General features: G+C 47.9%; 6 protein-coding genes across 6 annotated transcripts; 3 read left to right on the forward strand and 3 right to left on the reverse strand.

Annotated features, from left to right (window-relative positions):
* Positions 1–734: 734 nt before the first annotated feature.
* Positions 735–1557, reverse strand: ABOM_011483 (uncharacterized protein; the record flags this gene model as incomplete). The annotated part of the gene is made up of 3 exons (XM_022538611.1): positions 735–931; positions 1318–1415; positions 1484–1557. 3 exons carry the CDS (start codon positions 1555–1557, stop codon positions 735–737), a joined length of 369 nt encoding a protein of 122 aa, XP_022383663.1.
* Positions 1558–11052: 9495 nt separating this feature from the next.
* Positions 11053–12020, reverse strand: ABOM_011484 (WSC domain-containing protein; the record flags this gene model as incomplete). Its single annotated transcript, XM_022538612.1, has 3 exons — positions 11053–11079; positions 11142–11650; positions 11708–12020. 3 exons carry the CDS (start codon positions 12018–12020, stop codon positions 11053–11055), a joined length of 849 nt encoding a protein of 282 aa, XP_022383660.1.
* Positions 12021–16714: 4694 nt separating this feature from the next.
* ABOM_011485 (phosphatidylserine synthase) lies at positions 16715–19139 on the reverse strand (the record flags this gene model as incomplete). Its single annotated transcript, XM_022538613.1, has 7 exons — positions 16715–17083; positions 17135–17316; positions 18087–18529; positions 18587–18732; positions 18792–18892; positions 18947–18994; positions 19064–19139. 7 exons carry the CDS (start codon positions 19137–19139, stop codon positions 16715–16717), a joined length of 1365 nt encoding a protein of 454 aa, XP_022383659.1.
* A 260-nt stretch (positions 19140–19399) lies between these two features.
* On the forward strand, positions 19400–21854 carry ABOM_011486 (threonine--tRNA ligase THS1; the record flags this gene model as incomplete). The annotated part of the gene is made up of 5 exons (XM_022538614.1): positions 19400–19959; positions 20014–20278; positions 20332–20907; positions 20961–21633; positions 21700–21854. 5 exons carry the CDS (start codon positions 19400–19402, stop codon positions 21852–21854), a joined length of 2229 nt encoding a protein of 742 aa, XP_022383662.1.
* Positions 21855–22608: 754 nt separating this feature from the next.
* Positions 22609–24027, forward strand: ABOM_011487 (glycosyltransferase family 31 protein; the record flags this gene model as incomplete). Its single annotated transcript, XM_022538615.1, has 1 exon — positions 22609–24027. One exon carries the CDS (start codon positions 22609–22611, stop codon positions 24025–24027), a length of 1419 nt encoding a protein of 472 aa, XP_022383661.1.
* Positions 24028–25157: 1130 nt separating this feature from the next.
* Positions 25158–26753, forward strand: mpkA (mitogen-activated serine/threonine-protein kinase SLT2; the record flags this gene model as incomplete). Its single annotated transcript, XM_022538616.1, has 5 exons — positions 25158–25270; positions 25419–25551; positions 25610–25676; positions 25737–26051; positions 26110–26753. 5 exons carry the CDS (start codon positions 25158–25160, stop codon positions 26751–26753), a joined length of 1272 nt encoding a protein of 423 aa, XP_022383658.1.
* Between the last annotated feature and the right edge of the window lie 467 nt (positions 26754–27220).

The raw sequence follows: 27220 nt of genomic DNA on the forward strand, positions 1-27220 counted from the left end.
GCGTATAGCAACTGGTACAGTGGTTAAGGATAATAATAATGATGAATCACAGTAGAGGTTGGGATTCAGCTGCATGTATGGAGCATTAGTGGGAAGTGTTGGTACGAGGAACACCCCGTGATTGGCCCCCTCGTATCTTCGTCCGGCTCCTCTCTTTCTACCCTGTCTCTTGTTTTTCTTTTCTTTTTTTTTTTTTAGTTTCCTTTTTGCTTTTTCCCACACTATCCACCATGCCATAAGGTAATTACTACAACCTCCAAACTACAAGTGGAAATTCAGGTTTAAAGCCTCAACGGGGTCCACTCTCTGGAGATGGATGCACTTGACCTCCTAAATATCAACGATCCACCACAACCAGACAAGATCCAGAACCACTCCCGTAGTCTGTAATGTGGAAACCCATCCGTCGGTCAAATTGAAGTTTGACACCAAACTGCTAGCTGGCCTTGAGACCCAGCTTGCAGAAGAAAAAGAGTCACATATCGCGAGTCGCGACCCAACCTGCATCAGAGCCGGAAAAGGAAAATGAAGAAATCAATCTTGAATTGTTGCAATAATCGCCATAGCGCCGCCAAAGAAAAAAGAAACCTAAGAAATGAAATACATAGTTAACCTAAAAGCTATTAATAACCACATCCTCCTCGGATAAATCAGCATTGTGTATGTACGCTGGATGGGTAAGCATTGCCCATTGGAATGCTGATAGACTTTTGGACGAATGGAATTTGTCATGGTTAACCCTCGCCAGCGAGAGCGTGCAAAGCAAAGCCCCTCCAACGGTGTGTGCCCCACTTGCCCAGGGGGTCAAGAAACTCCAAGATAGCCAAAAGGCGTTCATTCTCTCCTTTGAGCCTTAGTTCCCTTGGTCGGAAGTCATTCACGCGGTCCGACAGGTGCGTCCGTCTAATGCTTAGGTCTCCACTCCCGTCGCCTGGCCAGTGTCATAGCATTAGCGATCGATCTCGGCGTCGGCTCCTTAAATTTACTTTTGTTAGTAGGGCAGGTTCATCTCATGCGTATGTGCGCGTGTGTTGATGGTCACATTTTCATCACTAGCCTATTACCCGGTGGAGTCTAGTAGCACACTGGTCGTAAATGCAAGGTCGGCGGTTCCCCTTGCCCTTCCCTCAGGTTGAAAGCTACCGTCGATCGTGTGGTCAGTTCCAAGGCTTCTTCCCCATGCTTGGGAGTCTGCCTGCCAAGATGATTGATTTCCTATCTATCCCGTCGGTCTCCTTGCACAGAATCCACATTATCCGAGTTTCACGGAAATGGCCCATAATTGCTGATTGGCGTCTGCTTACACGGCGTACATACCTCCCGTTGGAATGGAAGCATATACCAGGTAAAACCACGTGCGCCAACGTTGTCGAGAGGAATTAGCAGCATCGGGAAGAGCCCGATAATCCCAGTCACTAATTTCCAATAAGCACCTTACTCTTCCCGGCCAATCACTCCCCAGGAAGTCATATGAGTATCGGACTTGCCGGTAAACTGATCGGTTATTCCGCCTGGGGAGTCATTGATTCCGAAGGTACCCAGATCCCGCGGGGTCATGCTGTGGAACACTGAGAATCACGGAAGAGGAGACCCAGAATTCAAATTCTCGAGTTCCTCTTCCACAATGCAACCAAGAATTTTTGGGTTGACCCAGCCCTGTGGGTCAGTGTCGGCCATATTTACAGAGTATGTCCGTCTAAGTTGTCCCCTAGTCCGTCCAAACAACGTGCGCTTTAGCTTGTTTCATCGATCTAGTTGATCATTGCCCTAGCACACGGTAATCTCGGGGAACCAAAGGGGGATAGATCATATAAATAGGTTTCCCTTTTAATATACGCCTTTCAAACGAAGGTCCCCTTTAGGTTAGCCGAATGACAGAATCGGAATTGAACGGCAAAGTAAACATGGCTCAAGGTGGGGCAGACTAGGGAGGTGTCGGGGAACAAAGAAGGTGTACGGAGTAATTCTGGGGAATCTCAAGCTCCAGGCGAACGGGTACGCCATGGGTTGACAACCACAATCCGGAGGTCAACTACTTTCTTTATTCCAAATTCAATGTACTTTTTGCGAACAGCCCCTATCAGCTTCTAAAGTGATATGCGGTAGACAAGAGAATCTTCTGCGCAAGCGGAGCAGCTTCCGGGAGCCAAGGTTGGTGGAAATATATCGGAATCCTGCGCGACGCAGAGTAATGCATGCGTGCCAACTTCCATCGTAAGCGGGCTTCTATGGCTCTTCCATGAGTCTTCTAAACCCCGAAACATGTCGACTAACAGCTAAATTCTTACAACCTGGAGCATTTCATTTCCCTGGCTCGAGATTCCCGGTTGTGACTAAATCAATCTAATAGCATACCAATTGAGATTGTCCATCGTATTTGCGTAGTATTTTTTTTTCTGCGAATGGGGGAGGGGGTGGCCCCAGCCCAGACAATGCGTAGAACTCAGAGGCATAAAACACCTGAGGTGTCTACCGAAATGTGTAGGATCTGGAGGTATGCGAATCTAACCCATCCAGGGAATGCTTGGCGAATGCGTCCAATAGAGCGCTCCGAGAAGGCACAGCTTATGCACACTACTCTGTACAGTTGTAGGCACTAATATGTTAGCTGTTAGTGCTGGCATCATCTGCCCCCAATAGCCCCCAGTGCTATTGGGATGTAGCACTAGTACCCAGCACTCGGGGATGCCATGAGGACATCATGCAGCCTGCATTGGTTCGAGAACAATCACGTGGAATAGGCCCATCGCAGCGTTGATGATCCTTCCGCGTAAGGGGAGTAGGAGCATCACGCTACTGCAGTAAGAAACCTTGCAGTTTTGGAATGTCATACTCAACAGGGTTGGGATTCCAAAACCACCATCCTCATACACGGATGTTGTTGCTCGATCACATCACGAGTACACGAAACAGGATGTATGCAGTTTCCATGATGCTTGTGCAAAGCAACAAGTGCTCGTCAACTTGGTAATAGGCAGTACTTATGTATCTTGAAAGTCATGTGCTGATTGATCTCCACCAAGTTGATGGAACCGATATTAAGCACTAACCTGTAGTAGACTAGCCGAGCCAACACCCGCTGGGGGCAGTGATTGGACAAACCCCTGAATGATAAACCGAACGGGCTGCACTCATCCGCTTTGGTATTGGGAAGTGCATGTACGGAATATGTCCGGAGCACTTAAGGGCATTATTATCTACATCAGTTTGTATCGTTTCAAGTCCACTAACATCTGCTGTGCGCTCGATCCTACACCTATATAGAACACGTACATGCGAACACAACTTCGAGATCCTCGGAAGTCCGTACAAACCTTTTAGATCGGAATCGCGGCAGGGGACTGAAGTCCGTGATGGCAAGATCCACCGCCGGAGCCAGAATCTGGCCCGAGGCAACCGTGCGTTCCAACCCTCAAATCCCAAGTCCATAGCTCCAGGTTCTTCCTGGGTAGGTTTACTGCGTAGGGTACGTTAAACAGCAACGTGACACCTAGTCTTGGCCGTAAACCAATAGTTTCCGGAGATATAGAGTACGTCTCCGGACTCGGATCCGACAGGTCTCGACCATATGCGCTAATTATTGGCATTTGATTGACAGGTGATTTCGGCTCGGTGATAATCCCTTGATGTTCTCGTCACTGCATTTCTGGATCAACGTCATGTGGGCGTTGACCCTATCTCCGACCCGACGGTCTTGACTTCAACTTGCATACTCTTTTGGGTTACCATCATGCGGCCCACTCAGTTCGGTCATCCCTATTTCGAAACAGCCGGTTTCTTGCCTAATCCAATGACAGAGGATACCAGTTCAGGTTGTTACGGCTTAGAACTGTGATCATTGTGCAGTGCTCAGCCTGGTAGTCAGAGTAGATAAGGTTCGAGATCGTGTAAAAATAGAAATCGATGCATGAAGAAATTCCTGCTCAAATCCAAGTGCAATTCCCGTCAGTCAGCCTTGCCTGAGGCTGTGAAGGATTATGTAAAATATTAGTCAGGGATCGTCGCTGGGTAATCATCGGCTCTTATCAGCGAACCATGATGTGTGAGAGATTTCCCGAGAGAGGAAAGAAAAAGGAAAATAAAAAGAATAGGGAGCCAGTCCAGGTGAGGAAAATCCTGCGAAGCGGGTCACAGAGAAAAAAAATGCTCACCGTGGCCACTGACCAGAGCCTCATATCACGGTCAATATCACCCCATGTATGGAGACTGGCGAGAAGGAAATCGAGTTATGTTTTTGAACGCAATTACCTAGTTCGTTGGCTACTTGGACAAAGCTTTGAGCCAGAAGTCCGGCGAAGTGGTACTTTGACATGATAGTAGTCGACCGCGGGATACGCAACCTCAAGCCCGTGCCAATGAAGAGGTATGCGCATATACCTGGAGAGGTGAGGATCTCCACCGGTTTCAAGTTAGGAGAGAAATAATACCCTACCGACTCCGCTATGGGTTGAATTAATAATAATATTATTATTATTATTATTATTAGTTAAGGATAGGGATAATAACAAAGGACCCTCCATTAAAAAATTATAATAATAATAAGAAGAAAAGAAAAGAAAAGAAAAGAAAAAACATCAGTGGATGGTTCTTCTGTCGAGTGGGACCCTTGTGCATAACCTGATCGGGCATAGACGTCCCACTGAGTCGTGGATTGGCTTGCCGGATAAGAAAGTGCCTCGCTTTTTAGTAGTTTTAGTCCGTTTTCCTAACCCATCTCAAGGAATTCCGTGGTTCGGACTGGCCAACGGAATAACTGCGGGCGGCTCCTACCGTCCTCAACTAGCTCCTCTTGCTCTATGATCTTCTTTCGCTTCTTCCATGGCTCGCTTCAACCTAGATTGGTCCCACTCACTCTTGATATCCAGTGACATTCCCCCCCCTCTAGCTAGAATAGGTAGTGCCACGAATTGCCTGTTCAAGTAAAATGTTTTGACGATCTCTTTGAGGGCCAAGCGAGTTTATTATGCGTATGATTCATCCTACACTTCAGAGACTCAATGGCCATATCAATTTCTAGGTTTTCAAATATAGGGCAAGGGTCCTCGACTGAAATGAGCGGTAATTAGGAGGAATGCGCCGGAAGGATTACTGACGTGTATTGCCGAGGCCAGGATGATAGAAATATCGGCCAACCGGCGATGATCCCGAGGCTGCTTCAGCCTTCCAGGTATCAATCCAGGCTACATCGTCGCCTGCGGACTGGGATCGACGATGCTTCGTAGTTGTGTCCCTTCCTGCCATGTGCATCTTTTATAGTGTAAGCACCATGAAGCCTTTGGCTACATGAAACATCCCAGAACCATCTGTCATTGCCGTCGATTGAGTATTGTACGTATGGTTTTGAGGCTCTATCGAAAAGACACCCTCGTGGAGCACGTTAGCGAGCTCTCGTAAAATCATTGGTCCAGAATGCTCGCCATACGTTTGCCCTCGCTTTGGTCCGGCCTACCCTAACTCCGTCACTGTAATTGGCAACTTCCACTAATATCGTAGCGCCCGACAACATGTTCCTCGCTTCATCGCCCAGAGAATCCTACTGGGGCAAACGATCGGCCGACCTTGCACACGGAACTGGTCGATCTCGCCAGCGGGGTAGATTAATTTTAAACACTGAGACACTGGGCTACACTGGGATGTACTGGATCCGTCTCTGCTACGACTCCGACCTGTTTACCATATAGAGTTACGAGTTCGTTGATTACGGCGAAGTCCGGAATTAAAGCCGCAGTATTTGGATATACATTGATCCCTTTTTGAGAGAAGTGCTGATTGATGATAGCAAATCAGTGCTAAAAAAGCGAATACTAAGATTTAATTTTTTTTTTCAGCTTATGTATGCCTTACGCAATGCCTTAGATGCCTCAGTGGACTGCACGCTACTCCCGTAGCTGCAGCACGGGGCCCTTTCAGTCAGCCTTAGACCAGGGTGCCATGCGCTGAGCTAGGGGGTAAAGGAGGGGACAAAACGTGGCCTTCCTTGAGATGTGGCATGATCTGACTGACTAGTACCATCGTCGAGGATCAGGACTGGGCCCGAGACCGGCTACCACAGGCGTGTTTGTCACCTTGACATCTACCGGGTCGTCAGTGCAGAACTATCCAACGTCTTCGCCAGCTGGTTGGCCCCCTCGGTTGATCATAATACTACCTAGTAAGTAGTATCGATCCTGATAGGATCGGTCCGCCACGTTCATCTAGACCGAACCCCGGGGGCTCCCCATTAGATGAAGAGAAATGCTACATCATCAGCTCTTCGGATACTAGTGTGACCAAATAAATGGCAATTAATTTCTTCAGCCGGTCCCACTTGACAGAATCAAGAAAATAAACGACAGATAACGCTGGAAGGATTCAGATCCCCGCTGGAACATGCAGTTAGTTCTTGCATGCGGACCTCCCACATTGGCTTGGGCGAGACGCCGTTTGCCAAACTAATTGGCTAACAAGCCATGATTAATTTACGACCGCCAGTCTCATTCGCCTGCCACCGTTATTGGATACTAGTATCTGCCAGAACCTGATCCTTGCGGACACCAGGTCCATTGGAATGTTCCATCCGGCCACACGTGTGCAAGAGCCTCTGTTACCATTTCACGGCGATCATGCACCATTTGGTCGGTACCGGGCTATTCGAGTGGAATTTCTCAGCTTTTCTTTTTTCTTTTTTCTTTGTTCTTTGTTCTTTGTTCTTTGTTCTTTTTCCTCTTCGGTCTATCTTTCCCTGAGTTACTGGATATATCGGATATTGGATCCATTCGCAACCCCTGGCCCAGAAGCACAAAGTATCTGGAGCCGATCGATCGATCGACTGCAGCGATATCATCTGGGGGGTATATGACAGGCCATCAAATCCCGCGTACTAGTAGTACTAGTACACCGTAGGGAATCCAGGCAGCGATATTATGCAGCCTGAGGACATAAGACCGCTAATTCGCAGTATACATCCGGAAACAAACAATCGTCATCAATTCCATTAATAAGCCACTTCCGGCCTCCGGTTTGGCACGGGTAGACCCCAACACAAGCTTCTATCAACCAACATCCTGCCCGTTAGGGGATTGGCCCATTACTATGCATAACAACCCATTTCGATTATTCGTTGTATCAATAAGACCCTCCGTGGATGGCTGGAGTTTGCCTCTCGGTCATCCTGCTTAAATTGCCAAACCCAATGGCGCTCTGATATTGGCGCCTCCGGAGTATTGCCTTGGCCAAACGTGCAGGGTGTTGCATCCATGGCTAGGATGATCTTCATATCCACTACTCAACACGTGCGAAGGAAAACGCCACCTTGATAGAGAGGAGACAACTATCTCGAATATGGAAATGCAACCTCACTTTGACCGTCTGGACCATTCCGGGCGCATACGCAGTATATGCCACTGACGTCATGTTGTATGGCTCCTCGCGACTCCAGAATACTAGTCAAGGCCATGTGCCACATCCTTGTAGATACCATGCATACTACGGAGTACTACTTACCCCATATGTATAGGTCTGTATACTACATACCAGGTTAAGTTTCAGAAAGTTCCAAGGGCAATCCCCGCGGAGTCTGCGGCAGCCAACAACCACCCAAGGTCATCCATAATCCTGGCACTTGATAGACCCTTCCACTTACTGGATTGGGGAGTGCCGTGAGATTCTCCTCACGAACCAACCATGCGGGTTCTTTATTGATCCTTGCCACGTTGTGCCTCGTGGCCACGGGCTAGGCGCATTCTGACGTCTCGGTATTTTTAGCCTGAGACTGCCTTAGGGCCATTTTCCCCCCTCGTTTAACCCCCCCGTCCAGTCGCTGGCCCAAGTTCCAACCACCACCTTTTTAAGATCTCACCGTGCAGTCTTACTGGCAGGGTGTGCTCTTGAAACAGGTACCCTTATGCATGTAAGCTGCGTCCGTTCTTCAACCTGTTGGTTTCAGGTGAGGGGCTGTATCTATATTTATCGCCATGCAATTTTGAAACGAGTTCCCTTCTGCATGGCTTCATGTTTGGGCGTGGGGCATCACTGTGCAGAAATGCATCTCAGCTCCGTCATGTCAGCATCTTCTATTTTCTTTTCTTTTCTTTTCTTTTTCTTTCGTCATACTCCTGCAGCAACGACTTCTCCTAGGCGAGACATAGCCTTTCGACTACTTGCGTCTTACTTTTTAGTCTACATAGTTCGCGTGGATGCGGTATTCTATATTTATCGTGATCTTCATCCGGATATCCGGCCACTGCCTTGATGTTGAGGTTGGGGGTTTGTCGACTCGACGACTGGGCTGGCTCTTGTTTGTCGGGCTGACATGCCGTGTTTTCGTCATTAGCTGGTCTAGTGGTGTGTGATGATCTATCGAGAGAAACTGGGCTATCGTGAATTCGGCGAAGTATGTACACACTTCAGAGAAGCTGAGCTAGCGAGAAGAAGAAAAATGTTTTGAATTCTCATTCCAGAATCCATCAGTATAAAGACGATGTCTTTATCAATACAAACTCATACAAACGGTCTGAGAGCTTTATGGAGACTTCAAAAGATGAAGAAATTGTGATCGCACGCCCAACCGACTCCCCGAATTGAAAACGCTCGCCCATGCCATGTTTCCAGATGGAAGAATATATACTTACATACATATATACTCTCATCACAACAGAACGTAGGATATATAGCTCCAAGAGCAACAAGCAGACTATCTAGTTCAACGAAAAACAACCCACCCAGAACCCAAAACTACACCGACAAGATAAACAAATATATAAAGAAGATGGACAAATTCATATTTGAACAAAGATCCAGTGATGCAATCACACAACCAGCCCTGGATGTAAATATCCACGAAACCACCATTAGTCCATACAAACAAAGAAACGTCATATATATATATATATACAAACATGTTCTTAGACTAGATAGACACCACCAATCCGAACCTCCCGTAAGCCAAGGGATCCGTCTTCAGATGACTTATTCGACAGAACCCTATCCTGGATTTCGTTAACATTACTTCTGTTATATCGTTATCATCGGAGGTACATAACAGGCCAAAAAAAACACAAAAGAGCTTCACTTTGGGTAAATCCCATTAAAGGTGGAGAATGGCGAGGCTGATGGCTAAAGCAACCTCGCCGCCACCATACCTTCGTTGATATTCTATATTTTGTATATAGATGAATAACTTCATTGAGGGCTTATGCTGCATCTGCACTCCAGGTCACTTGCGTTGAGGATGGCTACGTTGAGTTAATGAGAACCTATCGCTACATTCATTTCCGGGACGATGAAAACCGCCAGGAACACAGATCTATTGAATTGCATGCGATGTATCTCGAAGGGTGACTTGATAGCCTTAATTCAATGAGATCTGGTGACGGATGATAGTTTCTTTGATTACAAGGCCTACCGGCCTACATCTATGTCGACGGCTGATTTCCTTACATGGGAACTAGTACGACTTATGAAGCGGGTTGGTGTGCGGGTTTTGTCACTGTGGAACTATGTATCGTTAACGAGGCTATTCGAGTCTTGAGGATGGGCGAGAGGATATACTCAGGAAGAAGTATCGGATGTAGTCTAATGATGGGTGTGTTCCTAATAATGGATATATGTGGTAGTAGTTTGTATAGGCTTGATAGTCATAAGTATATATTTTCGCAGTATACATCAGGCACCATAGAAAGACTGAACGAGAGGAGAGATGATAATCGCATTAACCATCTTAAAACGATTAGCAGGAACGACACCCCTTATACCGCATAGCTTATGCAAAGGTTCTTAGGAACAAAGGATTAAGGCGGTACAGCACGCGGCTTGCCATAGTGGGATATGCTCACAGATTCCAGTAGGTTGCTAGACCTCTAGATGAAGATGCACTTTGGTCGCACGTGCGGACCGGCCTTGACGTCGGTGTGATACATAATGCTCAAGGATAGCGGCTATTTGTTGTCTTGGCCCTCAGACACCAACTAGTAGGTATTGGTCGGGGTGTTGTGGAGAAAGAGAGCTTCCCAGGATTCGATAGTCCGACAGTCAATCGTCTGATGTGTGTGTGGTGTTGGCGTTCTCTCTGGACATTGAAAGTAGGGAGGTGTCGTACTTCAGATCAATGAATATAGAGTCGATTTCCTCTAGGACAACTTATAAAACGCAACCGAAGTGAATGCAAGTGGATAGTCGTAGGGGAGGATTGGTAGACTATAGAGAGGAGAGAGATGGTAGGGCCTTGCCAAAATTGTGATGTGAAACAAATCCTCACGTTGTGAACGGGATAATAGCATTCACGTTCATATGGCCAGGTAAGTCGGGAAGTTGAGATCAAACAAGAGTGGTATCCATTCATTCTTCGCATTAACTACAGGCTCAGCCATCATCTTACTTACAATTCCCCAAGCATACCAACATTAGGGGGATAATGGCCAAGGGAAGTTCAGTAAATCACAGATGATAAAAAATCAAAGGAAAAGAAAGTAACCAAGGCAGGATAACCCCAGCGAAAGAACAGAAAGGTATGAAGGGACACAACTGTGTTCACAAGGGAAAACTCAAGAATACTTCACCGCAGAACGCCTTTTCAAAATACAAGTTCCCTGGTCGACATACCGCAGTCTAAATCCAGAACTAAACATCCGACCCTCCCGGGTATCTTGTGGCCGTTCACACATTCATAAGGCCAAGTCCGGGCCGATTGCTTCCAAGCAGACACAGCATTTTTCCCTCGCAGCCTGCGATGATGATATCGTCCTTGACTTCCCGAGCACGTCACGGGGCGTTACGGGATTATGGAAGTAGGGGTGCGTTGCGGTTCCAGACTCGAACAACATGTTGCAAACAAAAGTAGACAGTAAAGCGTCATAACTTATCTACAGAATATGCCTTCAGGATATCGCAACGTCGCCAAATAGATCGCGGTAGAGGGGAAATCAGAAATGAAATCGAAGGAATGTATGGAGGTCAAGCGTAGAATCGCAAACTAATTTATGTATATCAGGATAACGAGTAGGACTAGTCGCCAAGGCTGTGTTTCGATAATTCACTAGGCGCATGGTCCATTGGGGAAGTTCAGAGTTCCTGAATTTAGTAGCGGCGATCGGGATTGGTCACCTAGATCACGGTTAGTAACCGTACTGTATAGTAGCATGCGATCAAGCGCAAATGATATTCACCTGCAAAATTCGACGGGAAAAGTCTTGGTCATCATCGATGCTGCCATTGCTCTGGCGCCGCTGTGCCATGAAGTCACCGTCGAACCTAGAATCAGACATGGAGCTTTGGGACATGGGTTTGGCGCCAAATCTGTCAATATTGTTGTTTCGATACTGTTCGGGCATGTTGGAACGGTTCCTAAACCGCCATAGAAAGAAGATGGCTCCCACCAAAGCACAGAAACCAACAACTCCCACGACGACACCAGCAGCGATGGCAGCAGTATTCGATCCAGAATTTTTCTTCTCCTTTTCCTCGGCACCCTGCGTTGTCTTTTCACTATCCGCTGTCTTAGTCACTGTTTGTCCACCAGAAGTGGTAACGACAGTCCCTCCATTGGTGGTTGTCGAGGCTCCACTCTCGGTGCTAGAGGAAGAGCTTGAGGAGGAGGAGGAAGAGGAGGATGAGTAATTATCCACATTATCTTCGATACCCGTGAGATACACGGAAAACGCATTATTACCACCGCCTGTTGAATGAAAAATCAGTACTCAAGAGCAGCGGGCTGAGCCGGAAAGCTACATACACATAACATCAGGCCATCCAGCACATTTGACATTGCAGTCGCTGTCATCTGTCTTAGCCGATGTTGCTGGTAATTGGTTACCGCAAAGACAGTTTGTGCCCTTCGACAAGGCAAAAACAGCATAGTTATCCTTCAAGCAGAGCTTCTGGCAATATCCGTTACTTTGGTACGTATAAGGGCCCTGATCCTTCAACGGCGTCGAATCACTATAGCATCCCTTATCGACTTGTGTCTGTGCGCTCACTGCTGGCAAGTTGGCTGCAATCAGAAGGGTGGCGGCTGCAAGAGCCGACTTAATCGTGAATGATTTCATGTTGTAGTTGTAGTTGTAGATGTGTCGGGAAACAATTGCAAGGGTATCAGTATCTGGACACTGCTCCAGACAGTATGGTTGTTGTGCTGATAGTTAAGCGAAGGAAAGAGGGACGACCGGCGTAACCCTTTTAGACCAGATTGAGATCCTGTTTCCCAATCGACTTCCTGAGAGGCGTCAAAATGGCCGCGGTGACCTTTAGGGGTCAGGTTCGCGTAAACAATTCGACTTGATGAAACGTGACACAGTCGACAACAGGCGCAGCTAATCAAGGGCCGGTGACGACAGGATGTCAGCGAGCGGGAGGATAGTTGATGAGGTTAGGTTAATGCGATGGCGACGGGAAAGAATGTTGGGTTGTTTGTCAAGGGCGGTTCTTAGGCGGGGAAGACTCTGAGGGCCGGACGTTTCAAGCGCCCCTTTCTGCCGAGAGGAGTTTAATGAATGTCCGTAACAGGAAACTTAGAAGGTCGGTCGGATCACCCGCAGCGACAGCAAATTGGTACAGACGCGAACGAAGGCTGACTCGGAGATTTTCGAAGGGGGGGGGGAGGGAATATATTGATGTAATCGTCAATGTTTGCATTTAAACAAGAGAGTAAACGATAGAAAATAGAAAAGAGAATTGATTTCAACGAAAGCAACAGGAGACAGTCCCTCCGAGTGAAGAACAAGAAGAGAAAACGAGTGTCTTTTGCCCGAAAGTAGGAAGGAATGGAAGGAATGGAAGGAAAGGGAAGGGGAAACGAAGGGAAACGAAGGATACTAGGGTAAGTAGGGGTCTGCTGAGACTGAACGAATGACTTGACGGGGACAGGGTTACAGGGAGAAACGGAAGAACTCCTTCGTATTGATTAGTACCTGCCTGATTTACCGGGAGATTAAGCGACGCACCTACAGTAGAATACACGCAGAATTTACTACTTTTCTAACCTTAGATTAGGGTTCTTACGATGTGTACCCCTAGCAATCAAAGGGCCATGAAAGTCGAATCATCATGACCTACATCATCAACGGCTTTCCAAATAAATGGAACAGATTATATCCATGGGTGGTACGTACCGTAGTGTTTTAGGGGTCGTTTCCAAACGGAGGGTGACCCTGGATATGCAGGGCGGTAATTTTTCGTCCCGCGTACCAAAGTTACACTGCTTCAATCACAGCGCGGCCACGGATTAGATAAGTAGTGCCATGACTGGATGGCTAATCAGAAATCCAGGGGCACAACGATCCCTTTCCCTTTCGGTATCCATGAACGGGCAGGAAAAATGGAGTATCTACATGCGCTATACCTATATAGGGAAGGTCATGGGCTTGGTGTGATTATTTGTGGCGCCGCTGCATTAATGAAAAGAGGGGATGATGTACAGTCATGGTTACCCCATAGGTTCTTTTCTTCTTCTATGGATCAAATGACATTGGAACAAAAGGTATGACTAGAATATGGCCAGTATGAACTTTGGCTGTCTCGACCTCATTTGAACAAACAGATGCTAGGAAGTTCAGTTGGCCATTCATAGTTACATCCAATATCCTGTCCGTTTTTGTTTCAGGGTGGATGAATCAATCTCATATTCACTTGCGACTGTGGTGTACCAACATAAACAAGCCGAGGCCGAGTGATATTACTACTACATTGCCCTGAATGTCCATCGGCCACACAAGATGAGCTGGATGTCCTCTATACTATAGAGAATACAATACGCTCATAATGTGAATAAACGAGCTTGATTAATGGCGATAGAAACCGTTTTCCTTCACCAGTGAAGGCTTGCCGCGTCAGTGCACGGCTCCTTGCTCCATATCTTCGCTAGCGGGAAGAGTAACCCCCATACACAGCGAACGGAACACCCGGACCTTTTCACCAAAGGAAGAAAACGCAAAAAAACAACAACAGATGGCTGGCTGGCTGTTCCGTGCCATTGCTCGAACGCAAGGTCGTGCGCTTCTGATCTTCTTTGGTACAGACTACTCAGCACAGGGTCCAAAAATTTGGCATTCCGTAAAAGCTTACTCCACGAGATTCTACGCCCGAGGCGTGGCAAGCGAGATACATAACCGCCGAATTTGCACCAGGTACCATTTTTAATCCAAGTCAGCGAGACTTTTTTGATCCTGAGGTGTGGTGGCCACGAGCCAATTACAAGGGAACGGTCCGTCGTTTATGGAGCCTTGGAGCCGTATTTGGTCAGCACCAATAAAGGGCTGCGTCATATGCAGACCCATGCAGATCTTGTCACTAAGAGTAGGTCGGGTTAAATACAACTTTTACGGAGTACATGTTCTACGGTGCTCTCCGACTATGGCTGTAAGAGGTATTTCTGAAAGTAAGGCGCCACAGAAATAATTGCCAAAGTATTGATGTAGGGCCGCATGTATTTTCGCGCCCACTTAGTCCTCACCGTCATGAGAGAACCCTTCGTTATTCGGGTGAAACAAAAAGAGAGACACGGAGCCGTTCCTTGGGTTCAAGCGGACACTCCCGGAGTGGACCTGGGATCCTGACCCTGGGTGTTGATGCGGATCCTCCGAAACCCGCAAAGAAACTGTAGGTACGTACAGGGTTCGTTGTACCATCATTACGCAGAAATGGTTCCATAAACAGTACAGAGTTGAATCAATGTACAGGGCGGCGATAGACACTCGAGGAATGTACACGTCAAATGACAGATGCGATCCAAATACAGTGGAGATCAACAGATCGACGAGCGAAAGCTGCAAGCTGCAGCATTGTGACTCGTGAATAAAACCATAGAGGGCGTTTAGCAGGCGCAAATGCAATCGACTACCATCTATGATTCGACAGAAACGAGGAAAATATTTGACAAGGTACAGCGCTTAAGGGAGCAAAGCATACTCAAGCTTCCGACTGACAAATATGTTACTCGTCAACCTGCATCCCTTTCAGGGCGATCGGGCATTTCATGTTGCTTTCCGACGGACATTCCGATGATGGTCTGCATGCATCGAACAACTCTATATCAGCATGCGACACGTAGGCAGCGTTCCTGCTTAATTTCGGGTAGCTTAGGCAGGAGGCGTCGCTTGTGAAATGGAATTTAAGCTTATTCTTGTTCCATATTACCAACACATGGAGAAGACGATGTACGTAAGCAGTATGTACTTAGTTCAAATTTCGAGGCAACAACCCATAACTGCAGCGCAGGGTGCTAACATCGCAGGCATAGGCTCCACACTGACATGAGCTAGGTACTAACTTTCGTTTGAAATGCATGCACAGTCATCATCTTCAGTAGTATCCAAATGGGCTTCGCTTCAACTATTTTCCCAAAGAGTGGCGAAGGACACGTCTAAGCGCACTGCACCAACTGACCGCTACTAGGAGGACCGGATCAACAACCGAGATATCCGAGTTGCTTTTCTTCGGCATGAATAAATCAATGAAAACAACTCAGGAGCAAGACCAGAATACAACTTCGCAGCAGAGAACTAACACAAACAGCGATTAAAAAGAAGAAACCTCGCCAATAATAGAATAACATCAACGCCCTCTCCTGTAAGGTACCATCGACCTCGCAACCGAGTTCGCAAATACTAAGAATAAACTGGACAAAACTCTCCTTCCTTTCTTGGCTCATGGGCATTTTTGGTCGAGGTGAAACAGACGCCTCGAGGGGTCTAGAATGTGTCAGTGCCCCACGGGCGCCTGTCAACATTTCCATAATTATCCAACACAGGTAACACTATGTACCACTAGCCTCACTTGGGCGACTTCTTTGTATTGTTGCCCTGTACTCTGTATTTTACTACCAGAAAAAAGTGAGTGGCAATTTGAGGTTCTTGTGGGTCAACTCACCGGCAACTGGTAACGACTCCTTATATAGGAAATTTTTTCATCCTTCCACGTGCATGTGACATGGATATTCTTGGGAAGTGGACATGCACACGAAGATACATGGCACACAGGAATAACTATCGATGGTTGATCCACTTGTATCCATCTCGCTCATCTTTTTTTATCAGCACGAGTCGTCAGATGTGTGAGGTGTTGTACATTTTTAGACCTGCTCCGCTAGGCTTGTTTGATGTACTCACGTGCATACGGTCAATAGTTATCGAGAACTACTTTCATAGATGGGCTCGGTGATTCAGGACTATTGCAATTGCTACGGCTTTGGGCGGATGGTGGTAATAGCGGATCCGGTATCACTTTGTGAGTCAAGGGCAGCGGATGGCGCGTCCCTTGTTTTACAGAGAGTGATAACTTTCCTATATTCGAAAAACCTAACACCATACACTTCCGATATAGGCTTACTCCAAACCTTCTATTGTACTGTATATACATTCTTGCGCTTCGAGAAAAGCCGTTGTACGCGTGTCTAGACAATGTGTAGTTCCAGATATTCCATCGCCGTATGCAGGGAGCTCTATTATACGTGAACCAATTCATTCGGTACATGTTATGCCTACTTTACCAAGCAGTGGATGGCGGACTAGATTTACGCAAATCGGCCTAGCAAACAAAAATGGCCAGACCAGAGTAAGACTATCCGCAGCTTTTCGCAATCCAAATTTTCTTCGTCAAACAGCATTATCCTCAGGAAACGCTTCGTGACCGCTTTCGTTCCTGCTTAGTTACATATATATGCTTAAGTCTCATCAACACTTTTCTATCAAGTAAAAGTTCCAGTACAGGAATGTCTTTCCACCTGTCTGTGCAAAGCTTTTGGTGTTCAAGGTTTGGGAATATGTATAGACTTGCTGACCATCAGACAGCCATGCAGAACGAACAGCAACGCCACAGGGTGGAATTCAAAGGCCGTGCCCTGCGCAATAACGCCTAGTGGCAGGTCTTCCTGAATCCATCCCTGAGAAACCCAGTAAGCCATGAGTGCAGCAATAGACAGTGTGGTCGGAATTGGCGTGCCCTCAAAATACTTCGACTTTCCAGTCTTGTCCTTGGGAAGTACGGCAACTGTCACGTTAAACCGGGCTAACCGTGTCAGGCCACAAAGGACGAAAAAGGCGAGGAGGAGGTGGTCGACATTTGTGCGGACTCCAAGAGCGAAGGCTGCCGCAGCCGGTGCCATGCCAAAGGAAATCTAGAAGCGACCGTAAGTATTTCGTCATATCAGCATTGCAGACCAGCGTACCAGATCTGCCAATGAATCGAGTTCTTGTCCCATGAGCGACGACTTGTTCCTCCACCTTGCAATCTTTCCATCCATGAAATCAAAGAAAAGCCCGAAAGGCATAAGTCCAAGCGCAGCCCAGATGGCACCATAGTCATGAGGGTCTCCTAGACAGTAACGCATAGACGAGAGGACAGACATAACTGTTCGTAAAAGTCAGTTTAGGCTGGTGTTTAATCGCGAATATCAGAAAGTAGGCTTGCCTCCACAAAACCCTATGAAGCATAATTAGCAAAGCTTGGCAAACATACAGCATGAGAAAATCCAATATATTACCGTTAAGCTCAGTTACTAGATCTGCAAGATGCAAAGCCCTGACGTAAGAATGTTCAGTCAGCGGATAGATTTACTACAAGATGCCGCCGAGGTAAAGACTGACCTGACCAAGCTGAAGTGCCCTGTTTCCGCCGATAAAAGCATCTTCTGCTTTTCCTGACCTGATAAACCTGAGTTTCCATATCCTTGATCAGGCTAGCAATGATCAGAGCTTACCTCCGTCGCCGGCAGGCGGGACACCGCTACTCGTAGAAGTATTCGACGGCATGACCGATGCTCTACGAGACATGCTCAATTCGAAGTCCAACAAGAAGTGAGAACGCGCAGATTAAGTACAATAGAAATTGTGAGACTTTGAATTATGTTGACAGCGGTGGGAAAGTTGCGAGAAGGTGAGGGATCTGCTAGCGGTTGCAGTTGAAAGGATGTTGACAGGCCGCACAGATTCTACGGCTCGGCATGTGTTCCCAGACGTCATTGCCAGGCGGTGTCGTGCTGCGCCACATACACCAGCCACATCTAAAAAAGTGATCGGGACAAAACCCGGAATCACTAAGGAACTACGAGTAAGCACAAGTCATTTTGGCAGGTACTTCATTGGTATAATAACATTCATTTAATGGCTGAATTAGTCTACAGCCTTTGCGAATAGGCAAGCCACCTAGGATGCACAGAGAAATTGACACAAAAAGTTCCTGCAAAAGCTCCCGTTTTCCCATAACGCCGTAATAAGACAGTGCTAAGCAAGACGGAGACTGTCTAACGTCGGAAACCTCCACGAGGTGCTCCTCTGCCGCCTCCCCTGGAGAAGCCACCGCTTCCACCACGGAAGCCTCCACCTCCTCTAGCTCCACCGCGGAAGCCGCCTCCGCCTCTAGGGGCGCCAAATCCGCCAAATCCGCCGCGTCCACCTCTCGCACCACCACGAGGGCCTCCTCTACCACCGCGAGGACCACCCCTGGCAGCACCTCCAGCTCTCTTAGGCTTAGCAGCACCTGAATGGTTGTCAGTAATATGCGCGACATATATTTGGTCGTAGATGGGATCCTACCCGGTGGCGGCTTAGGCTTAGGAAGGAACCTATGATCATCAAGTCAACACTGTTCGCAGCATACACATAAAAGGAACAATTCATACTTCTCCAATGGCAGGAGCTTATCCCCACCGATGTAGACCTTGTCACCAGGCTTGAAAGAAGTTGCGACAATTCCTTCCTGAGGCTTGATGGTGAAGTAGACCTGGTTGATGGGGCCAAGAACCTCGTCAACTTTTCCAATAGGAGTCTGAAGTAACGTATTAGTCCTCATTTAATTCCCAAGCGTACATCTCCGGTGACTCGTACTTTGTTCTCCAGGTAGATAGGGGCATTGAAATAAGGAATCTTCGGGTTGATCGATTCGCACACCATCTCGCCCTCACAAGCATGCATGAAAGATCCCATCTCTAAAGAACATCAGTAAACTGCCATGATCTGAGGATCGCATCGGTATTCTATACCCAAAACTTGTGCTGGTGGTCCCATTGGCTGCTGGAAGCCTCCGCGGCCTGTCCGACGAAATTTTCGTTAGTCCTCACTCATCTCAACCACCAGCTCCGAAAACTGGAGTTACTCACCACCACGGCCACCGAAGGAACCTCCGCGATTGGCACCAGTGGCAAAGCCACCGCGACCTCCTCCTCGAAAAGACATATTGACTTGGTTGTTGAGATTGACCTGTAAGAACGGACGGAACCTGGAGAAGTTTTCAAATGGTGGGAAGCTCGAAACGGTAAAGTGTCGCTAGCCTCCAGGGCAGTTTTCAGTCACGTGTCTCACCGCCTTCCGTCCCTCACTGCTGGTTGGGTTAAAGATCCATTCCGATATGCTGCAAAAGAGTCATCGTCGCTGGCCTACCCCTCCTCCCCGTACTTTTTTCCCTGATCGTTCCGTTGTCGTTGCGCAATACAGCCATGGCTTCTGAAGGTTCGAAGGAATTGCCCGTCAGGTCCGCTCCGGGCGCTGAAGGTAAATCATGTTTAGCCCCACCAAATATCGCGAATGCCCCTCCTAATCAGTCAATCGTATCAGGTGCCGGTTCGTTACCCGATTTCATTATTGAGCGCAACAACTTCTTCGAGGAGCTTTGGCAGCAATATCTCGAGGAGACCAAGAACAAGCCTCACTCCGAAATCACCGTCACCTTGGAACCTGGCAACGGCAATAAGGAACAGGTCCCCGCCAAAGCCTGGGAAACCACCCCCGCTCAACTTCTCAAGAATGTGCCCAAGGAACTGAGTGCCACTATTGTGCTTGCAAAGGTCGATAACGAACTCTGGGACTTGAGCCGACCTTTGGAGGGTGACTGCACGGTCTCTTATGTGCGATTCGAGGATCCCGAAGGAAGGGAAGTCTTCTGGCACTCGAGTGCTCACTGCCTTGGCGAGGCTTGCGAGTGTGAATATGGATGTCTGCTATCCCATGGACCTCCCACCCCACAGGGTTTCTTCTATGATATGGCCATGCCCGATAAGTGCGTCCCAGAAAGAAACAGGCTTAGCTCGACTGGTTACTGACACTGCCATAGCCGTGTTGTAAGAGAGACCGATTGGCCAGCATTGGACAAGCACGCAAACCGTGTCTTCAAGGAGAAGCAGAGCTTTGACAGATTAGAAGTTACGAAAGAGAACCTGAAAAAGATGTTCGCGTACAGCAAGTACAAGCTGCATTATATCGACAAACTGGTCACCGGAGAAAAGAGCACTGTTTATAGATGCGGTACCTTGGTCGACCTTTGCAGGGGACCCCACATTCAAAGCACTGGAAAGATTAAGACCTTTAAGATTATGCAGGTAGGGGGCTAAGAAGTCATCATATAAATTCGCCAGGCTAATTGCTTTTTCAGAACTCCTCTGCTTACTTCCTTGGTGACCAAAGCAACGACTCTCTGCAGCGTATTCGTGGTGTTGCCTTCCCCGACAAGAAGCAAATGCAAGAACATCTGAAGTTCCTGGAGGAAGCGGAAAAGCGCAACCATGTGAAGATCGGCAAGGAACAAGAGCTCTTCTTCTTTGACGAAGCCTCCCCAGGATGTCCCTTCTTGCTCCCCAACGGTACCAAGATTTTCAATGCTCTTCAGACCCTCTTGCGGTCGGAGTATCGTAAGCGCGGCTACCAGGAAGTCCAGACGCCTAACATGTACGATGTTAGCATCTGGAAGACTTCTGGACATTGGGCCCACTATAAGGATGACATGTTTAAGGTTGACGTTGAGAAGAGAGAGTGGGCTCTTAAGCCTATGAACTGCCCCGGACATTTCATCCTTTTCGGTCATCGCGAGAGAAGCTACAGAGAACTCCCGCTGCGTATTGCAGACTTTGGTGTTCTGCACAGAAATGAGGCATCTGGTGCACTAAGTGGACTCACCCGTGTCCGGAAGTTCCAGCAAGACGATACCCATATCTTCTGTACTCAGGATCAGGTAAATTTCCTCGGCATCTCCTTTCTTCCCTTCATCTCACTAACGTTATAAAGATTATCTCGGAAATCGAGGGGCTATTCGACTTCCTTCAGTCTATCTATGGGCTTTTCGGTTTCACTTTCAAGCTGAAGCTTTCCACTCGTCCAGAGAAGTACCTTGGAGAGCTTGAAACTTGGAATTATGCTGAAGACCAGCTTAAGGCGGCCATGACTAAGTTCAAGGGCGATGACTGGGCCATCGATGAGGGTGACGGTGCCTTCTACGGACCTAAGATCGACATCACTATCGCTGACGCCCTCAAGCGAGAGTTCCAGTGTGCCACCATCCAGCTTGATTACCAGGCCCCCATCAACTTCAAGCTTGAGTACATGAGCAATGAAAAGGCCGACAAGAGCCAAGCGGCTGCCGAGTCGGCCGAGGGCGAGACCAAATCTAGCGAGCCTGGCCCTGGTCGTGCTCGTCCAGTTGTCATCCACAGAGCTATTATCGGTAGCTTTGAGCGATTCCTGGGAATCTTGACTGAGCACTTCGGTGGCAAGTGGCCTTTCTGGATCAGCCCCCGCCAAATCCTGATTGTTCCTGTCATGCCTGCTGTAAACGACTACGTGGAAGAGCTGCAGACTATTCTGCGCGGTGATAAGCTGAATGTCGACATTGACATTAGCGGAAACACCATGCAGAAGAAGATTCGTACTGGACAGCTGGCCCAGTACAACTTCATTTTCGGTATGTTACGGCCCCGCTGAGCATATGTCTAGTCTGGTATTGTGATGTACTAACTAAGTGAAACAGTCGTTGGTGCTCAAGAGAAGGAGGCTCGCACTGTCAACATCCGCAACCGTGACGACCCTGCAACTCAGAAGCAAGGTGTCATGATTCCTCTCGAGGAGGCACGCGAAAAGCTTCGGGCTCTCAGGAAAGAGCGCAGGCTAGTCAACTCCCTGTAAAGCGGCTTTTTATAGGCCATTTTTCGCGCTTTCTTTGTTGCTTGTTCCAGAAATGATGGTTTAAGCGTCGCATAGCATCATCAAGACACTAGAAAGCATAGGGGTATTGAGGGACGGCGATAAAAGGTTGAATGAAGCAATGATGTTCCAAAGGGAGACGAATTGACGTGATAAGTTATGTTTTGGAGAATTAGTAGTTCCGCGTACAATAACTGATCTGATCTACCATTACGGTAGATTACCACTCTGTCTAAATATGTTTGTCTTATTGTATTGTGCGTTTGTAGATGCAAGAGATATACTTGAACACGAGAAAAGCTATATCTTGATATTTGAAAAGATCCCCTCATGAAGTGTGTACCATAAATATTTCACGAAATACCCAACGTGGTTATGACAACCAGGACAATTGAGAAGTTGGTTGAATTAACTCACCTGCCGCGGAATTTCTACGGTAATAGCGGCCGTCACTAAATGCCATTCAGATTGGGATCTTCGGGATTGCTCAGCCGCAACCCTGGGCGGCAGCCCTTTCTCCTTGACTGAAACAAGGATCACATCGTCTCTTTTCTTAACTATTTTCTCTTTTTCTTTTCACTTTCTTGACTCTTTCCCCCCTAGCGGGCCTGGAACTGAAGCCTCCCGCCTTTCTTCTTTCTTTTTCTTAGATTTTGCCCTTCACAATAAATGGTCCAACTTGGGTTCAACCGTATAGAACAACAATTGATGAGATATTAGCTATGTTCGGGTCGCGATGCAGGCGCGCTATCATCCTTTGCTTCAATGGCGCCGATCCACTGCCGTAATAGCTGCCACCACTTCACTTCTGCTCATATCTGCAGCATTCCTTCTCTATTCGCGACATAGCAATATTGATATTAGTCCTTTCCCCAATGCTCCGTCTCCATCTTCCAGTAGCAGCAGTGGTTGCCATGTGGATCTTGACTTGCTGAGAACGCACGCTTCCAATTCCTCCGCGGAATATGCTAGATTGGAGATATCTGTTGTGCAAACCAAGAACTTTACTGGTTTCTCGGATTCACTCGATGTACCAATTCCCACGTATCGGACGGTCCAACTGGATACAAAGAATCATACAGAGCTACTGCCAGAAGAGAGATGTGCTACATCGGTGACAATACATGCTCCCGTGATGGCTCCACGCCCCAATGCATCACACATGATATTTGGCGTCGCAACGTCTACAGCGAGATTGTATGATTCTCTGGATGCTTTCGCACACTGGGCGGGAGGAACAAATGCACACATTGTAGCCGTGGTTGATGATGAAGGCTCGGTGAAGCAGTCTCAAAAACGGGCAAAGGAACTGGATATTCGCCTCACCGTTATCCAAAACTCGGATGATTTGCTGGATCGGTACTTTTCCTTGCTCCGGACCCTTTTTGAGCGCAAGGATGAGCTTACCAAGTGGATTGTCTTAATCGACGATGATACTTTCTTTCCTTCAATGGAGAATCTCGTGCAACGGTTGGCGACGTATGATCCGACGGAGCCGCAGTATATAGGGGCACTCACCGAGGATATCGCACAGATGTATTTTGGGAGCCATATGGCGTACGGCGGTGCTGGGATATTTCTCTCCATTCCCCTTGTTCAACAACTCAATGCTGTTTTTCGCAATTGCTATGACTATAAGGGCGCCGGTGATCGAATGATCGCGCGGTGTATTTACAGCCAAACTACCGTGAAACTCAAGTGGGAACATGGCCTCCATCAGTTAGACCTTCGGGGCGATGCGTCTGGGTTCTACGAGTCAGGCCGTCCATTGCCGCTCTCTTTGCATCATTGGAAATCCTGGTTCCACGCCGACATGGTTGCTCTCAGCAAGGTGGCTGCCATCTGCGGTGAAGCCTGTTTGCTTCGACGTTGGCAGTTGTCAGACGATTGGTATCTGATAAATGGCTTTTCCGTTGTCAAATACTCGCTACCCTTGCAGGATTCGGTTTCCATGGAGCAGACCTGGGATAACAGTAAATACAAGGGCCCGGATCCATTTGAGTATAGTCTGGGCCCGTTGCGTAGCAAGGACGAGGGCAAGGTCTCCTTCCGATTGAAGGAAGCAATTGCAGAGACAGACAGGGTTCGCCAGATATATGTTCGAGAGCGAGAGAAGCCTCAAGTTATAGAGGTGATTTGGAAACTTAGACATTGATTCCTTTTTTATTTTTTTTTCTCGACAAAAGCTATCCATTAGGATGGATGTTAGCCAGTCAAAATCCCCTTATTCATTCAGAGGCTGTATAGCATCCGTTTGTTGAATCCAGGTTGAACACAGATTGAGACCAGAATATCCGCTCCCCCCGAAGTGGTGGGTTGAGGCTAGAATGTGACAGTGTGACCAGTGTGACACTGTCATCATCAGTGCTCCACCAGAGCCCCTCCCCGGATGGGCCTTAGGCACCCCATCCTGGGCGGCAAACCGCCGAACCAGCACATCCAGTGACTTCCTTCTTGTCGATGATTTAAGCAATAGATAAATAAACGCCACCCTATACGTTTTGTTTGTTCTACGCTGTGTGGTGGAACAATAGCTCAGTGATAGACTGAGCAAACGAGTTTCCTTGAAAGAAAGTCGTTCAATGATTTCATTCTTTGAACGAACCAAAGTATGTACTTGCAAGCAATCCCCACTTGTCTCCCTCCGCCGACATTGACCATTTGACTGCTGCTGCATGTTCGGTGCCGCCAGAACCTCGCCCATCTGCAAGGCCCCAACCGATCTGCGTTAATTACACCCCTCTTCCACCCGGTTGTGGTTCAACGTGCTTTAGTCGTTCCTCGCCTGACATTACATTTCCAGCTCTTTTGCTCCCTCTAGAAGGATCTCTTTCTGAGGGTTTTGATTCCCATCTTGCTGCGCCTCATTGTCATAAGTTTTGAAACCCTTAATTCCCATTCAGGAGCCGCAACGGCGGAAGATTGACTTTCCCACTGCGGGGCTGCCGTTCCGTCCATTCGAAGCTGCTTTCCCTCTCATCGACCAGCCAGCCCGCGCCAGATCTTCTGTTTGTCTTTCTCCCCTCCCCTGACTGAGACACAAAAAATAAAAAGGGAAAAGGAGGAAAATAAAAAAAACCAGAAAACAAATCGAGACAACAGCAAAAGTACTCGCGAATTTCCCCACTACCTTTTGGGTGGACCGACCGCACATTTTCCTCCCCCTCCATTTCTTTCTAGGCGTCTACAGAACGACACTCGCTTTACCGCCTCGAGTTTCCTTTGTGCTACTAGCAGTCGATCCCTGGAAACCTTTTTTTCCCTTTCCATCGCCCCTCCGATACCATGGCTGATCTACGAGGACGTAAGATCTTCAAGGTCTTCAACCAGGATTTTATTGTGGATGAACGATACAATGTCACTAAGGAGCTGGGTCAAGGTGCATATGGTATTGTCTGGTACGTTATGGATCATCATAAGCTTCTGACATACTCGTCTCTCTGTCAACCCTCATCTATCGAGAGTAATGGCCTTGCGAAGATGAATATCATATAAAGCTGTTTGGATCACCACATTCTGACGACGATCTCCGGTTTCGCTATCTAGTGCCGCCACGAACATTCAAACCGGTGAAGGTGTTGCTATCAAGAAAGTCACCAATGTCTTCAGCAAGAAGATCTTAGCTAAGCGTGCCTTGAGAGAAATTAAGTTACTCCAACATTTCCGAGGCCACCGCAATGTACGTTCGGTGCCAACTTAATGCCACTGAAGCTGATAGGGCTGACCGGAACATGCAGATCACTTGTCTCTATGACATGGACATTCCGCGCCCAGATAACTTCAACGAAACGTATCTGTATGAGGGTAGGACTGCCCACCTTCACATGGTCCACGCACAGCTACTGATATAATTTCCTTGCCCAGAGTTGATGGAGTGTGATCTCGCCGCTATTATCCGTTCCGGACAACCCTTGACCGATGCCCACTTCCAGTCCTTTATTTATCAGATTCTGTGTGGCCTGAAGTACATCCACTCGGCCAATGTTTTGCATAGAGATTTGAAACCCGGAAACTTGCTGGTCAATGCCGATTGTGAACTCAAGATTTGCGATTTCGGATTGGCGCGTGGTTTCTCGATTGACCCGGAAGAGAACGCAGGTTACATGACCGAATATGTCGCGACAAGATGGTACCGTGCTCCGGAAATCATGTTGAGCTTCCAGAGTTATACTAAAGCTAGTATGTGCTTTTGCCCCTAACATGCTCTCTTGCCATCTACTTTGCTGATATACAACAGTCGATGTGTGGTCTGTGGGCTGCATCCTGGCCGAACTCCTCGGCGGCCGCCCCTTCTTCAAGGGTCGTGACTATGTCGACCAGCTCAATCAAATCCTACACTACCTGGGCACTCCGAACGAGGAGACCTTGAGCCGCATCGGCTCTCCCCGGGCCCAGGAGTACGTACGCAACCTGCCTTTCATGCCCAAGATCCCCTTCCAGCGCTTGTTCCCCAGTGCCAACCCCGATGCGCTTGACTTGCTTGACCGCATGCTGGCCTTTGACCCCTCGTCGCGTATCTCGGTTGAAGAGGCCTTGGAGCACCCATACCTGCACATCTGGCACGACGCATCGGACGAGCCGACATGCCCCACAACCTTCGATTTCCACTTCGAAGTGGTGGACGACGTACAGGAGATGCGTCGTATGATCTACGAGGAAGTCGTGCGCTTCCGTGCCGTCGTCCGGCAGCAGTCCCAGGCGCAGGCCGCCGCTGCTGCGCAACAGCAGCAGATCGCCCAGCAGACCAACGTCCCAATCCCCGAGAACCAACAGGGCGTCTGGAAGCAAGAGGAGCCCAAGCCTCAGGAGGCGCTCGCCGCGGGCGGTGGCGTCCACAACGATCTGGAATCGTCGCTGCAGCGTGGAATGGACGTACAATAAACGGGCATGGGTGGTATAAAATCCATTGGCCCAAGTGAATATCTTCGTCCCTGGAATTCGCAGGCGTTTCCGGATGCCTATATGATAAGAGCATAAATATATTCACGGGTTCCCCCACCTTTGGTTATGCCATGCAGTTAGTTTCTAGCGGTATCCCCTTTCCTTTTTCCTTCCTGTTTACATACAAAAAGGTTAAAGAGAGGACTGGTTCACTCATGTTCCGTTCTTGTATGTACCCGACTTTACCTATGCTACTGGCGACTGGCTATTGGACCTGGGTCTGTGTGTAAGCGTGCATGAGGAAGACGGCAGTTGCATTGCAATTGAGCGCTAGTTTGATCTTTTGATTGATGAATGGATAGATCTGATGAAGTAGTTGATTATAGTATAGCATATACGAGATGGTACTCTATTATTTGTTTGTGGTTCATAATCTTCTCTTCTTTTTGGACTAACATAATTCTAAT

This window comes from Aspergillus bombycis (assembly GCF_001792695.1).
Source record: "Aspergillus bombycis strain NRRL26010 chromosome Unknown contig00168, whole genome shotgun sequence".
NCBI classification, from domain to species: domain Eukaryota; kingdom Fungi; phylum Ascomycota; class Eurotiomycetes; order Eurotiales; family Aspergillaceae; genus Aspergillus; species Aspergillus bombycis.